General features: G+C 40.2%; 1 protein-coding gene across 1 annotated transcript in view; it reads left to right on the top strand.

The window, feature by feature from the left end:
• PFKM (phosphofructokinase, muscle) overlaps positions 1–15,343 on the top strand; it is a 43,863-nt gene that overhangs the window by 274 nt on the left and 28,246 nt on the right. The window contains exon 2 of the mRNA XM_045873532.2: positions 441–563. Within this exon, the coding sequence (XP_045729488.1) occupies positions 441–563 (123 nt within the window). The remainder of the gene's footprint in view (positions 1–440; positions 564–15,343) is intronic.

The following is a 15,343-nucleotide window of genomic DNA, read 5'->3' as shown; positions in this document are numbered from 1 at the left end:
AGATTTTGGTCTCATGTGTGGGAATAGGCCCAGGCAGATATGAAGGACGGACCAGGGAGTTGAGGAAGGACAAGATTTATAGCACATGACCTGGTAGTTGATTTCTCTGTGCTTTGTGAATCCCTTTCTGGGCTCATCTGTCCGAGTCCTTGTTATGACTGTAATTGACACTAAAACCTGTAAGATAGAGTCCCAGAGAGAAATGACTTTCTATTCTACCACAGTCTCAAAGTAGCTAGTTACATGTTCTGCTTGGAATAGAACCTTTTTTTTAGGGTAAGATAGTTGTTGAGAAAAGTCATGACTTCTCTAATTTTTCACTGGATTATGGGGGAAAAGGCCCTGGACAGCTAAGAGTTACAGAGGAAATGAAAGAGAATAAGTAGCACTCCTTTCCCTGAATCCCACCTTGAGGGTAACCTAGAGATATTGCTTCTCAGCTGGGGAAGCTTCAACTTCCAGCATGCTCATACAAAAGCCACCACCTGAGATAGACAACCTGAAGTCTCTACCTGCTATGGATGATCCAGGCACCATGGAAGGCATACCTATTTTGAAAAATGGTGAGGCATGTGGTTAAACAAGGGGGTGGGGAGAGGTGGAAAGGAGTATTGGGAAATGAAGTTTATGCATACATTATAAATTAGGGTACAACTACGAAATTTGAATTAAGACACAGGGAGAAAATGTGTGTTTGTGGTGGGGGAGACATTGAGAGTAAGTAGATCATCTGGGAAACTACAAAGAGGGACAGTACTGTCTATGAAGAACAGCTTGATTTAATCAATAGTGATTCAGTTGGCTTCCTCATGCCTATAAGGCACTAATCTAGTTTATCCTATTTTTTTAAATGCTGAGTTTTTTTTTTAATTTTATTTATTTGAGAGAGAGAAAGAGCACAAGAGGGGGTAGGGTCAGAGGGAGAAGCAGACTCCCCACTGAGCAGGGAGCCCGATGCGGGACTCGATCCCGGGACTCCAGGATCATGACCTGAGCCGAAGGCAGTCGCTTAACCAACTGAGCCACCCAGGCACCCTAGTTTATCCTATTATCAACAACCTGGATATGTAAAAATATGAAACTCAAAAAATGGGTTACATAAAGGAGCTTTATATTACAAAGTGATTCTAAATATTGTAAAAAATATTCATGTTAGGGATCCATTTAATAACAAATTTATATATATTTAAGTAGCATTTAACTCATAAACAATTTATATGAAATGTCAGAAACATCTCTGTTTCCTCTCAACTGAAATACATCTATATTGGAGTCAGTTCACTGCAAACATTTATTGAGTTCCCACCATGTGCCCAATAATATACTGGAAATAATAGAGACGTTGTAAAAATTATGTATAAAGACATAACCTTGTCATTCTTCTAATAGTTTACAGAAAATGATTTATTGAGTCCAACTTATGTTTGAGGAAGAACTTCAAGTTTAAAGTGGTCTTCCTCAAGATGTTAACAAGTTCATTGGAGTAATCAGTCTCAGCACCTGTGAAATATATAGCAGTACTTACTCAATTTTTTCTTTTTTTAAAGATTTTTATTTATTTGAGAGAGAGAGCACAAGCAAGAGGGAGGACAGAGGGAGAGGGAGGAGCAGACTCCCCCTGAGCAGGGAGCCCCAAGTGGAGTCCTGGGATTATGACTAGAGCCAAAGGCAGACGCTTAACTGACTGAGCCACCCAGGTGCCCCTCAATAATTTTTTTGAACCATTACTATTCAAAGTCATTGCACTGGGCTCAATAGATGAGAGAATGAGCTAGACACTTTCCCTTTCTCCCAGGAGCCTGTTATCAAGAAGGGAGATACCATGAGACAGCGTGTAAGCGAAGAGCATTATAACTTTGGTTCAAAATGTTGAATTTCCAGAGGATGCCATAGAGATGTAGGGAAGGGAGGGAGCAGTGGACTGCTTAGGCAGAGTTTCCCTCTGGCAGGGCACTATGCAGGCAGGCACCATGGCTAAGTCCTAAGCTTTGAAATTCACAAACTATAACTTAATTCAGTCTCATTTTAGTGAACCTAGAGTTAACCATACTCACAGGAAAATGGTTGATACACAAGGATATGAACTTATTAAGATGTTGGAGCAACATATGTCTGTATATGACAACTGTGCGTGGTCTGTGTCCCTTTTATCAGACCTGCTTTGCCCATTCATAAATAGCTGCTAGGTACAAGAAGTAAGTCCAGCTGGTGGCCCTGTCCTCCATTTCCTTGACTTTGTAAAGATTATTTCTTATTTGCCTTTATCTTCCCTGCTTTTCCCTTTCCCATTTTGCTCTATACCTAAAACTCAGATCACCGCAGACCCCCTTAGCTCTGATGATCCATTTGGAGATGCTTCTGTGGTTTGAACTCAGCATTATCCCACAAACAAAATTCTAATGTTAACTTGTGCCTTTAAACACTGAGGCCTCAGGTGAGAGCTACAGTGAACCCTTCCAGCTTTCTCCCTAGAGATGGAGAATCAAATGTCTTCCCAATTAGCCCCAATGGGACCTCTGTTCCTTCTTTTCTGACTCTCTCCCTGCCTGCTTTCTATCGTCTTTCCTTCCTTTTTTCCTTCCTCCTTTTCTTCCTTCCTCCCTACCTCCCTCCTTTTTATTCCTTCCCAGAAAATTGAACACCTACTATGTCAGGCACTGTAGTTGGCAGTGGGAATAGACTAGCAAACAAAACAGGTACATTGCCTACTCTCATCAAGTTTATAGTTCTCTGGGAGTAAGACAGCAATCACATCATCACACACAGATCATTAGAATGATGCTAGTACAGTGAAAATAATACCACATAATCAGAGTGTAATAACAGTGTACCTAATCTGGCCTGAGAAGTTGGAAAAACACTTTCCAAGGAAGACCCGAAAGATGCGTATGCCTTAGCCAGGAAAAGGGGAAAGGAGCTTTTTGGAAAAAGGGACTGTAGGATCTCATTGAGAAGGAGTTTGGCTCATTGGAGGAGCAGAGAAGGCCAGCACAACTCGGGTGAGAGTAGAGTAGCTGGAGATTGAACTGTAAAGATAGTATAAGAGCCAAATCATGCTGGGCCTTCTAGGTCTTCCCACTCCCCAGCTGTGGGAACTCACTGAAGAGTGACAGGATCTGGCTCCTGGGTTGAGGATGACTTGGAGGCAGCAGGAGCGGTTGTGCACTCTGGTGAAATGGGAAATGCCACCACCTGGCTCCTCTCCACCTAGGGCCTAAGCAAGGAAGTCATGCCATCAAACAGCATGGTTGGCAGAGGTGAGCCAAGAGATACCAATGCCACAGCACCCCAAAACCCTGGCCTGATGTCCCCCCGCTGCTGTCAGCCTGAAGAATTCATAGGGACTCCACATGAGGCTGTGTGTGGACAAGCTGAGCTCTAATCCTAATGGGAAATGGAGCACATTTTGTTTCTAATCGCACACTTGGCGGGGAAGCAGTTGCTGTTAACTATCTTCTCTGACTCCCACTAAGAGCAGCTTAGAATAGACCAGCCCTGCCTGTACTGTGACGAGGTAGGCCCCGAGTGTGTGTGTGTGTGTGTGTGTGTGTGTGTGTGTGTGTTTCTGGCCTATGGAGGATCAGTTCCCAAGAGAAGGAAGCCATTCGGTCCTGCACTGGGACACAGCAAAGGAGTCATGTAGGCCCTTAACCTTTGCAAGGAAAGGTGGTTAGAATTCCTGGAGAGCTGAGAGCGTGAGACAACGACCTGCAGCACAAAGGCTCAGGGGCAATAGTAGCTTTGTGGGCCAGGCTCTGACCCAGCAGATCCAGCCGCCCACTAGACCCAGAAGCTCTCCTCTGCACACACCTCTCCTGGCCACTGATGGACAACTGGCCTCGGCAACCTGGGATTCCTGAGATGACTATTTACCAGGCTGCAAATGAGGGAGTGTACCAGGACAGTATTGTAACCCCCATCTGCTCCCTGTGTTACCACTTATCCCTGGAGGCGTAAGACCTTACTACCATATTCCTTCCTTCATTTAGATGATCTGTCACCAGAATTGCCCAGTTCCCAGCACCGTTCTCTTCCTTTGACAGTAGGACTGTCAAAACCACTCACATCCTGGTTTATGCAGACCAGGATGCAACATTTCTTCAACACTGAATGCAACTGATACATGGAGGTGATTGCTCCCCACAGCCCAAGTTTCTTCCAAGTAGGTGTACTTGTTTTCTGCATTAGAGACAAGGTTTTCCATATATAGATGCCATGTTATAAGTGACCCGAGAGCCTGTACTCTTGTTGAAGGAAAATCAGTGGGAGTTCTGCCTCTGTAAAGATTGTCTTAATCTCAACCTAGTTGCCATTCAACATTGATCTCCTGGTCCCAGCCTTCTAGGACAAGCTCCAGAGAATTCGAGTTTTCATAAAGCTGAAACTCTCAGGGCGTTTCAACTGTCAACTGAATGGGGAAGATCATTGAGTAAGAAAATAGTCTTACAGATGCTCTTCTTTCAATCAAATATGCAAGGATACCAGTAGGCCTCTGGAACACTTTTTTCATCTTCCACTGACTAATAGAGATAATCTTATGCATCCCCTTTGACCATCCTAGTCTGGGTGGTCCCCTATCAAACTGCCTCTCAGTCAACCCAGGGAAATGTATTTAAGAGACTAAAGGTATAGTCGTTGGATTATGGACTTACTAACCAGCTAACCCTTTCACATTATGCTTGATGAGGTGTTAGCTGATCTGAAATGGAAGACTCCCAGATTGTCTTACATAATTATTGTCTTCTCTGTTCTGATATCCCCCAAAGCTTACTTCTTTAAGGAAAGAAAATGTTTATCTGGTCCAAACTTGAGACTACATACCTCAGCTGAAGAGTTTGTTTTCCTCTGACCCACTCAAGCCTTGAAGGTGGCACCTTCAACCTATAGTAGGGGTCATCTTGTTATCTGTGACCTCTCTTGAGCCAGTTTTCCCAAGAACTTGATCCTAATGGGTGAAAATAGGAGCCATCCAAGCCTTCCAAGCATGCTCATTTATTTTTCAAGTGATGGTGGTCTTGGACCTCTACAACTTGCAACAATCATTCCCCAACTTTATTGTGCATCAAAATCACCTGGAGGGCTTGTTAAATCATGTAGTTGAGCCCCCACCCCCAGAATTTCTGATTTAGTAGGTTCCAGGTAGGACCCAAGAATTTGCATTTCTGACAAGCATCCAGGTGATGCTGACTCTGCTAGACTGGAACTGAGAACCATTGTCTTAAGCTTTATGTCAGAAACATTAATATTAATGGCTAGTGGAGGCTGTTCTGTCTCCAGGGGTCATCCTATCCCAGCCAGAGCTAAAGATGACTCTCCAATGCAGACAGTGGTTTTATGCCCATGTCTAGGGTCTGTCCTTATGGAGCTTCCATTGGAGGAAAACAGATTATATTCAGATAATGACCAGGTGAGATCCAGGAGTTGTGTAGAAGTGAGAGGACCAGATAGATATTTGTTTCAACTCAGAAGTTCATACCTAATTGCTGTATGTGTTTCACACCAACCCACCAAGTCATTGTAGCCCATTTATAACTCTGATTCTAGCCCAGAGGAAATCTTGGTGACCCTCCTTTGTGACACTCCTACCTTGTTCCTGCCTCAGGACCTTTGCATTTGCTATTCTCCCTATCTGAAAGCTCTCCTTCAAAAGGGTAGCTTGGTTTTCTCTCCCATTTATTCAAACCTCCTCCTAGAATGTCATCTCTGCAAGGTTTTTCCAGTCCATCCTATTTAAGATAGCACCTTTATCACTCTGCTTCTTTGCTCTGCTTTATTTTTCTTCAAACACTTATCACTATTTGACTAATTTGTTTTTTTTTTTTTAAGATTTTATTTATTTGAGAGAGAGAGCAAGAGAGAGCATGAGTGGGGCAGCACGAGCAGGGGAGGGACAGAGAAGCAGGCTGTGATAATGCCAGGCTCAATCCCTGGGATCATGACCTGAGCCCAAGGCAGACGCTTACTGACTGAGCCACCCAAGCACCCCTTGACTAATTTGTTTAATATCTGCTTTCCTCACTAGAGTGTAAGCTCCATGTAAGCTCCATTTTTTTTTCCAACCTGATCCCCTTGAGTCTAGAACAGTGCCTAACATGTAATAGGTGCTCTGTATTTGTTGGCTGAATATGTGAAACCTATAGTATGCTATTTCCTATTCTCTTGGGTTAGAGTCACACCTGGATGACTGCCATGCCTATTTCTCATTCCTAAATGTCCTGGGACACTATTACTAGCATCATTAATATGATCTTCATCATCTCATCACAGTGGACTAAATATAGATCTGTACCCATTCCATAGTCATGACACTGTCCTTGTAGTAATGAATGGGCTCATGAGTATGGCATACATCATCCTCTTTATTGTCCCCCATTTGTGACAGGCTTAGGTAATCACTGTTAAAGAGATCTTTTGTCTTCATGAACTATTCAGCTTCCTGGCAATAATGTCTAGCTTTATCCTGGTTTGGAAGGTATTGTTCAAAGCTTTCTGTATCTTCATTTATCTATCCACTACTTAAAAGGGCTAATGGCCAGAGCATTATGAACCAGGTACTTTCGAAAACCTCAACTGGTTTGCTGAAGTGCTCTTCCTATCTAGCTGCTACAGAATTATCTTTAAACATCTTCTGACACTTCTCTCCTCCAGAATACCTTCTTTTATAATAACTATAATTTTTGCATTTATTCTTTGCCTGGACTGCATGCCAACACTTTAATAGCTAACTGATATCTGGAGAGCTCTAGGAAGTGCAAGAGAACCTTCTAAATACCTTCCTGTACTCTGAGATCAATATAAAGAATATGCCTTTCATCATTTGGTAGCAGGGCATGACATATAAGGTGAGATATCATTTGTTTTTTCTCTGTGCATATTAGCTTTTCCTGACATGCTGAAAACAGGAAGACCACCACCAAAGAGTATAAGATAGAAGAAATAGTGGATTTTAACCACATGGCCTTCTCAGTCTAGATGACCTTCTTCTTTTAGGTTCAGTCCTTTTTCTCCCCTCACTCTCTGCCAAGTCCCCTAAATCCTGAATTTTAGTGACCAACCTCAACAACTGAATAAAGCTGATTATATTTTGGACAAAGTTTTAGATTTCCAGCAATACCCTAGCTAATTCCCATACTTAAATCATTAGAATGGGCATAAGCCCCCTTGAGAAGCCTATCAGAGGGCCCCAAGTTCTTTTTCGGTACAAACTCAGGACATTTCAGCTTTCGCCTTTGGAGGAAGGTCCAGGGTATCCTTTTACAGCCCCATTAAACCATACCAGCAATGAAAATGATCTTAGAATAAGTTCAAATTCAGCTGCTGGCTTAGTTTCGTTACCTGGAGAATGTGTTGGCATCATTTCTTGTTTGACTGTCTAACTTGCTGCTTTGCTCTTATGAGTCCTGGTCCTTAATTCTGCTAAGCTGTGTGATTTACTCCTGACACTTTTCTTAGGCACCCTACCTTGTATGGCAATGTTTAGACCCCTTCCTCAACCTTTCTTGCATAGTCGCCATACTGTGTTTACATGTAGGCTTCATGCACCAACAGCCTGCCCTGAGGAATGCTTCTCAGCCTCCCCCATTAGAGGAATGAGGGTTGAACATATGTCATATTTCCTAGAATTGCCCAGATCTCAAACATTCTCTCCCATCATCAATTTATCATCAAATTATGCATCCAAATTTTGATATGTAAGATAAATCAACCATAGCTAGCTAAAATGACTTTTCTAAGTTGTTGAGGTTCCTTAGAAACTGTATTTGAAATTTAAAAGTTGGTTGATAAACAGAAAATTAGGAAAAAGTGAAATGTATGGTCTTGGAGTTTAGGATTAAAATGAAAGAAAATTCATTTTTAATTTTTTTAAAAGATTTTATTTATTTATTTTTAAAGATTTTATTTATTTATTTGAGACAGAGAGAATGAGAGAGAGAGAGCACATGAGAGGGGGGAGGGTCAGAGGCAGAAGCAGGCTCCCTGCCGAGCAGGGAGCCCGATGCGGGACTCGATCCAGGGACTCCAGGATCATGACCTGAGCCGAAGGCAGTCGCTTAACCAACTGAGCCACCCAGGCGCCCAAAAGATTTTATTTATTTGACAGAAAGAGACACAGCAAGAGCAGGGGGAGTGGGAGAGGGAGAAGCAGACTTCCCGCTGAGCAGGGAGCCTGATGTGGGGCTGGATCCCAGGACCCTGGGATCATGACCTGAGCCGAAGGCAGATGCTTAACAACTGAGCCACCCAGGCACCCCAAGAAAATTCATTTTTAAAGAGCTAATCACTGTTTTCATCGTATCATCCATCTCTCTAATACTGAAATATTTGTATCCATTGGTGTCTTATTCTGGAATGGTCCAAATAAACACCACCAAATTCTTATTATCCAGGTTCCATTTTTTTTTTTTTTTACTCCATTTACCTCAGCGAACATATTCATGTCATAAGAAATTGGTACATTATAATTGTTGGGGTATTGATTTCTTCAATTTTATCCCAGGTCCAGTGAAATACAAACTTCCTGTGAACCCTTATTAGTCCCTCTAGATTTTAAACTCCATGAGAGTTTATTATAACTCAGCACCTGGTACAGTGGCTGGCACATAATGAGTCTTCAATAAGTAGTTGTTGAATGTATGAATTAATAATGAATAGGGATTTCTCAAGATTCTTATTAGGAAGATGTTTACATCTTTTCTTAATATGTGTTTCTTCCATCAGCTATCTCTACTTCGTGTTAGTTTTTACTAGTTTAATTCTCAGAAAATAACATCTTCAAGTTTGGAGATTGCATTAAGATAACCACAAGCAAGGCCTAAGTACTTCTGAGAAAATTCTTTTCTAGGACTCCCATCACCAACTGACCTGGAGGTTCCCTAGGTGCCTTTTGAGATGATATTTCCTTGATTTGTGCTTGTATAGTTTTCCAGGAACTCCTGGGAATGATTAATGCCTGGACAGAAAAAGGAATCTAAAGGATCAAGTGTCTTTGGATAAGGCTATGAGTAACAGTGACATTTCCTTGCTTTCACCTAACTAACGTAGACTAATGAATGCAATAATTCATTAAGAACACTTTCAATGAAGACTTAAAAGTTGGTTTTGGGTTGGGGCCCCTGGCTGGCTTAGTTGGTAGAGCATATGACTCTTGATCTTGGGGTTGTAAGTTTGAGCCCCACATTGGGTATAGAGATTACTTAAAAATAAAATCTTAAAGATTTTTTTTATTTATTTATTTGAGAGAGAGAATGACAGAGAGAGCATGAGAGGGGAAAGGGTCAGAGGGAGAAACCGACCCCCTGCTGAGCAGGGAGCCCGATGCAGGACTTGATCCTGGAACTCCAGGATCATGACCTGAGCCGAAGGCAGTCTCTTAACCAACTGAACCACCCAGGCACCCAAAAATAAAATCTTTAAAAAAAAAAAAAGAGTTGGTATTGGGTAGAAGTGGTAAGGAATGGATTGCCTCTCAGATTTCAACCTTTATGTTGGAGTTAGAAACTCTAGAATGTTGTGGAAAGCTTTTCTAACTTTTCCTTTTCCAAAACTTTTTAACATCTTTATTGAGATATAATTCACATATCATAAAATTCACCCATTTAAAGTGTATAATTTGAACTTTGGCATTCCAAACCTATTCCTCATAAGTAGCTTACAAGTCACCGCTCCATCCTAGCAATAAGTAAAAGTAAAAAGACTGAAAAATGAACAGTTCTTCTTGGATCCATAAGAAAGGGGGAGGACACAGGACAGACTGCTAGCCCCAAAGTTGGAGAGACAGACAGGCAAGTACAATTCATCACGGCTTACTAGAGCAGAGACCCATGAGTGGAAACCTTTGTGGAACGAGTGATGGGGTAGGAAAACCTGAATTGTAATTAACAAATTTCTGGAGGCTCAGTGTAGACAATTCTGAGTGTTAAAAAGTGTAGGGGGACCCAGTCAAAGGGAGTCCCCACAATATTGTGAGATTTACTTTCAGGAGCTCAACCAGATTTTCATAGTAAATATCAGAGAAAAACCCCTGAGGCTTCCCACAGCCAGAGAAGAAAAGGAACCATTTGAAATACACCAGAACAAGAGTGCCTGGGTGGCTCAGTCCTTAAGCGTCTGCCTTCAGCTCAGGTCATGATCTCAGGGTCCTGGGATCGAGCCCCGCATCAGGCTCCCTGCTTGGTGGGAAGCCTGCTTCTCCGTCTCCCACTCTCCCTGCTTGTGTTCCCTCTCTCGCTGTGTCTCTCTCTGTCAAATAAATAAATAAAATTGAAAAAAAGAAAGAAATACACCAGAGCATTCTTTTTCTGGTTAACAAGCCTCGCCTTCAGAGGAAACTAATTAACCAGGGCCTAATTTACTGGGCTATTATCAGAGCCTAACCTACCTGAGGGAGAGAAATACCCAGTTCCAGCCCACTCGCCATTCTGACCTTGGGAGAAGAACCTGAGAAATGCTTGTGGAGTTCACAGCCTAGGGGCTGGAATCTAATCATAAGACTATAGAAAGCTTCCTCTCCTCCCCGCATCTTACCACCATATTACTAAAGGCCTATTTACGGCACTTCCTTTTACCCATTCCACTATGTCTGGCTATCAAGAAAAAATTACAAGGCATATAAAGGGGCAAAAAACACAATTTGAAGAGACAGAGCAAACATCAGAACCCAACATAGCAGGGCATTAGCGGACTAGGGATTTTAAACACCTGTGAATAATGTGCTAAGGACTCTAATGAATAAAATAGCATGAAAAACAGAGGAGCAATGTAAGCAGACAGATTGAAATCCTAAGAAAGAGCCAAAAAGAAATGCCAGAGATAGATAGAGAGAGAGATAGATAGATAGATTGATTGATAAATAAAACCACTGTAACAGAAATGAAGAATGTGTTTGGTGTTAGTATACTGGATATGGCTGAGGAGAGACTCTGAACTAGAGAATATATCAATACAATTCTCAAAAACCAAAAAGAAAAGAAAAATACTGAGGAAAACAGAAAAGAATACCCAAGGACTGTGGGACAACTACAACAGATGGAACATACACATAATGGGAATACCAAAGGGAGGAAAGAAAGATAAAGGAACAGAATAAATATTTGAAACAATAATGACTGAGAATTTCTCCAAATCAAACATCAAACCACAGATCCAGGAAGCTCAGAGGTATATGCCAAAAATAAAGACAAAAACCCCTACACCTAGGCATAAATTACAGAAAATCAAAGATAAAGTACCAAAGGAAGCCAGAGGAAAAAACACCTTATCTATAGAACAAAGATAAGAATTACATCTGACCTCTCCTCAGAAACCATGCAACCAAGAAGAGCATGGAGTGAAACATTTGAAATGTTGAGAGAAAAAAATCACCAACCTAAAATTTGGTACCCTGCAAAATTATCCTTTAAAAGTGAAGAAATAGACTTTCTCAGACAAATTGAGGGAATTTGTTGCTAGTAGACCTGGCTTGCAAGAAATGTTAAAGAAGTTGTTTAGAGAGAAGGAACATAACATGGGTCAGAAACTTGGATCTACTTAAAGAAAGGAAGAGCATCAAAAAATGAATACAGGGAGATAAAGCAAAAAGAATTATTTTTCTTATTCCTAGTTGATCTAACAGATGATAACTTGTTCAAAATAATAATAGCAACAATGTATTCAATTATGTAAGCTCACATATATCTATATGGTTTACTCTTGAACAATGTGGGGGTTAAGGGCTCAGGTGAAAATCCATGTATAACTTTTGATTTTCCCCAAAACTTAACTACTAATAGCCTATGTTGACCGGAAGCCTTATCAATAACAACTGACATATTTTGTATTTTTTATGTATTATATACTGTATTCTCACATTAAAGTAAGGTACAGAAAAGATAATATTATTAAGAAAATCATAAGTAACAGAAAATACATTTACAGGACGGTAAAAAAATCTGCATATAAGTGGATCTGCACAATTCAAACCAGTGTTGTTCAAGGGTGGGCTGTATATGCTTATGTTTATACATGAGTAAAATGAATGACAGCAATGATACAAGGGATGGGAAGAAGGAATTAGGGTTATTTTGTTAATATAGGTATTCACACCACCCGTGAAGTGGCATAGTGCTATTTGAAAGTGGACTTGGATTAGTTGTAAATGAACTACTGCAAACTCTAGGGCAACCACTAAAAAAGTAAAAGAGTATTACTGATATGCTAGGAAAGGAGAATGCAATCATACAAAATGTTCAATTAAAACCACAAAAGGCAGAAAAAGAGTGGAAGACAAAAATAAGAACAAAGAACAAGGGCAACAAATAGAAAACAGTAATGAATATGGTAGATATTAATCCAGTTGTATCAATAATCACTTTTGAATGTCAGTGGTCTAAATGCATCAATTAATAGATTGTCAGAGTGAATCAAAAACATGACCCAACTATATGTTTGTCCATAAGAAACCCACTATAAATATAAAGATACATATAGATTGAAAGTAGAGGGAGAAAAATATATCATGCTAAAGCTAATTTTTAAAAAGCAGTAGTAGCTCTATTAAGTTCAGACAGAGCAGACTTCAAAGTAAGGAAAGTTATCAAAGATAAAGAAAGGTATTGCATAATGATAAAGGAGTCAGCTCCAAGAAGATATAACTGTCCTTAAGGTGTCCGTGTCTAACAACACAGCATCAAACTACCTGAGGCAAAAACTGATAGAAGTGAAAGGAGAAAGAGATCCACTATCGGAATTGGAGATATCAACACTCTTCTTTCCAAAAGGGACAGATTCAGGAGGCAGAGAATAAGTAAAGACATAGTTGAACTCAACGACATCATCAATCAAATGATATAAATGACATCAACAGTTCATCCAACAACAGCAGAACACACATTTTTCTTAAGCTCACGTGGAACATTCACCAAGATAGACCACATTCTGGGCCATAAAACACACCTTAACTAAAAGAACAGAAATCCTACAATGTCTGCTCTCAGAACACAATGGAATTAAACTAGAAATCAGTAACAGAAAGAAAACTGGAAAATCCCCAAATATGTGAGGATTAAACAACACATAAATAACACATAGGTCAAAGAAGAAATCTCAAGAGAAATTTAAAAATATTTTGAACTAAATGAAAATGAAAACCCAACTTAGCAAAATTTGTTGGATGCCATGGGAGCAGTGCTTAAAGGGAAATTTATAGCACTGAAATGCATGTATAAGAGAAGCAGGTCTAAAATCAATAATATAGTTTCCAACTTGGGAAACTATAAGAGAAGAGCGAATTAAATCCAAAGTAGAAAAAAAGAGATAATAAGAATTAGACCAGAAAAAAAAAAAAAAAAGAATTAGACCAGAAATTGGGGTGCCTGGGTGTCTCAGTCGGTTGAGCACCCGACTCTTGATTTTGGCCTAGGTCATGATCTCAGGGTCATGGGGTCAAGCTCTGTGTCCGCCTTTCCACTGGGTGTGGAGCCTGCATAAGATTCTCTCTCTCCCTCTTCCTCTGACCTTCCCTCCCCCAAGGGGGGGTGGAGAAAAGAATGAGAACAGAAATCAATAAAACTGGAAAGGAAAAAAAAATCAAGGAAACCACAAGCTGGTTCTTCAAAAAGATCAATAAAGCCTATAAGCCTTTAATGAGGTTAACTGAGGAAAAAAGAGAGAGGACACAAACTGTTACTATCAGAAATAAAAGAGGGGACATCACTACAGATTCCAGGGAAATTAAAAGGATAATAAAAAAATACTATGAACAAATCTGTGCCCACAAATTTAATAACCTAAATGAAATGGACCAATTCCTTGAAAGACACAGTGTGTCAAAACTCATACAAGAAGAAATAGGTGATCTGAGTAGGCCTAAATCTGTTAAAGAAATTGAATTAATAATTAATAACCTTTCAAAAAAGAAAGCACCAGTCCCAGATAGATTCCTGGTGAATTCTGTCAAACATTTAAGGAAGAGATTTTGCCGGTCTTCTACAATCTCTTTCAGAAGATAGAAGCAGAGAAAATACTTCTAAATCATTCTATGTGGCCAGCATTACCATAATACCAAAACCAGACAAAGACATTAAAATAAAAGAATATTGTAAATCAATATCTCATATGATGTAAATGTAAATTTATTTTTATAGCTCTTAAATGTAAAATGCAAAACTATACAATTCCTAGAGGATAACATAGGACAAAACCTAGGTGACCTTGGGGTATGGTGATGCCCTTTTATTTTTTATTTTTATTTTTTTTAAAGATTTTATTTATTTATTTGAGAGAGAGAGAATGAGAGAGAGCACATGAGAGGGGGGAGGGTCAGAGGCAGAAGCAGGCTCCCTGCCGAGCAGGGAGCCCGATGCGGGACTCAATCCAGGGACTCCAGGATCATGACCTAAGCCAAAGGCAGTCGCTTAACCAACTGAGCCACCCAGGCACCCTGGTGATGCCCTTTTAGATACAATACCAAAGATATTATTCATGAAAGAAATATAGTGGACCCTTGAACAACACAGGTTTGAACTATGGAAGTCCACATATACACAGATTTTCTACAGTACTATAACATACTTTGTATTCCTTATGACTTTCTTAAAAACATTTTCTTTAGCTTAATTTATTGTAAGAATACAGTATACAATACATGCAACATACAAAATACATGTCAATCAACTGTTTATGTTATTGGTAAAGCTGCCAGTCAACAATAGGCTGGGAATACAGTTGGCCCTTGGACAACATGGGGCTTCAGGGCACCAACCTCTTGTGCAGTTGATAATCAGCATATTAATTTTTGACTCCCCTAAAACTTAACTACTAATAGTAGTAACAATTAACTATGCACAAGGGGACCCATGCAGTTCAAACCCATGTCATTCGAGCATGAACTGTAATTAAGTTTTGGGGGAGTCAAAATTTACACACAGATTTTTGACTGCGTGGGGGTCAATGATCCTAACACCCACGTTATTCAAGGGCCAACTACAATTGATAAGCTCAACTTCACTACAATGAAAGCCTACAATTCAATGGAATATAGTATGTTCATAGGGTTTTGCAGTCACTTTAAGTTTAGAACACTTCCATCACCCACAGAAGAAATCCTGTCCTCCTTAGCAGTCACCCCTCATTTCCCCATGGCCCCAAGCAACTGCTAATCTGCTCTCTGTCTCTATAGATTTGCCTATTCTGGACATTTCATATAAATGGTATCATATGGTAGGTGGTCTTTTGTGAATAGCTTCTTTCACCTAGCATCATGTTTTTAAGGTTCATCCATGTTGCATGTATCAGTACTTTGTTCTTTTTATTGCCAAGTAATATTCTATTGTATGGACATGCCACATTGTATTTATCCCTTCATCAG

The sequence above is a fragment of the Mirounga angustirostris genome, unplaced genomic scaffold, assembly GCF_029215605.1.
Source record: "Mirounga angustirostris isolate CCGP_5_RB_7025 unplaced genomic scaffold, mMirAng1.0.hap1 SCAF_5, whole genome shotgun sequence".
NCBI lineage: Eukaryota > Metazoa > Chordata > Mammalia > Carnivora > Phocidae > Mirounga > Mirounga angustirostris.
The sequence above is the reverse complement of the archived record's forward strand: the minus strand, read 5'-3'. Positions and strand labels throughout refer to the sequence as shown.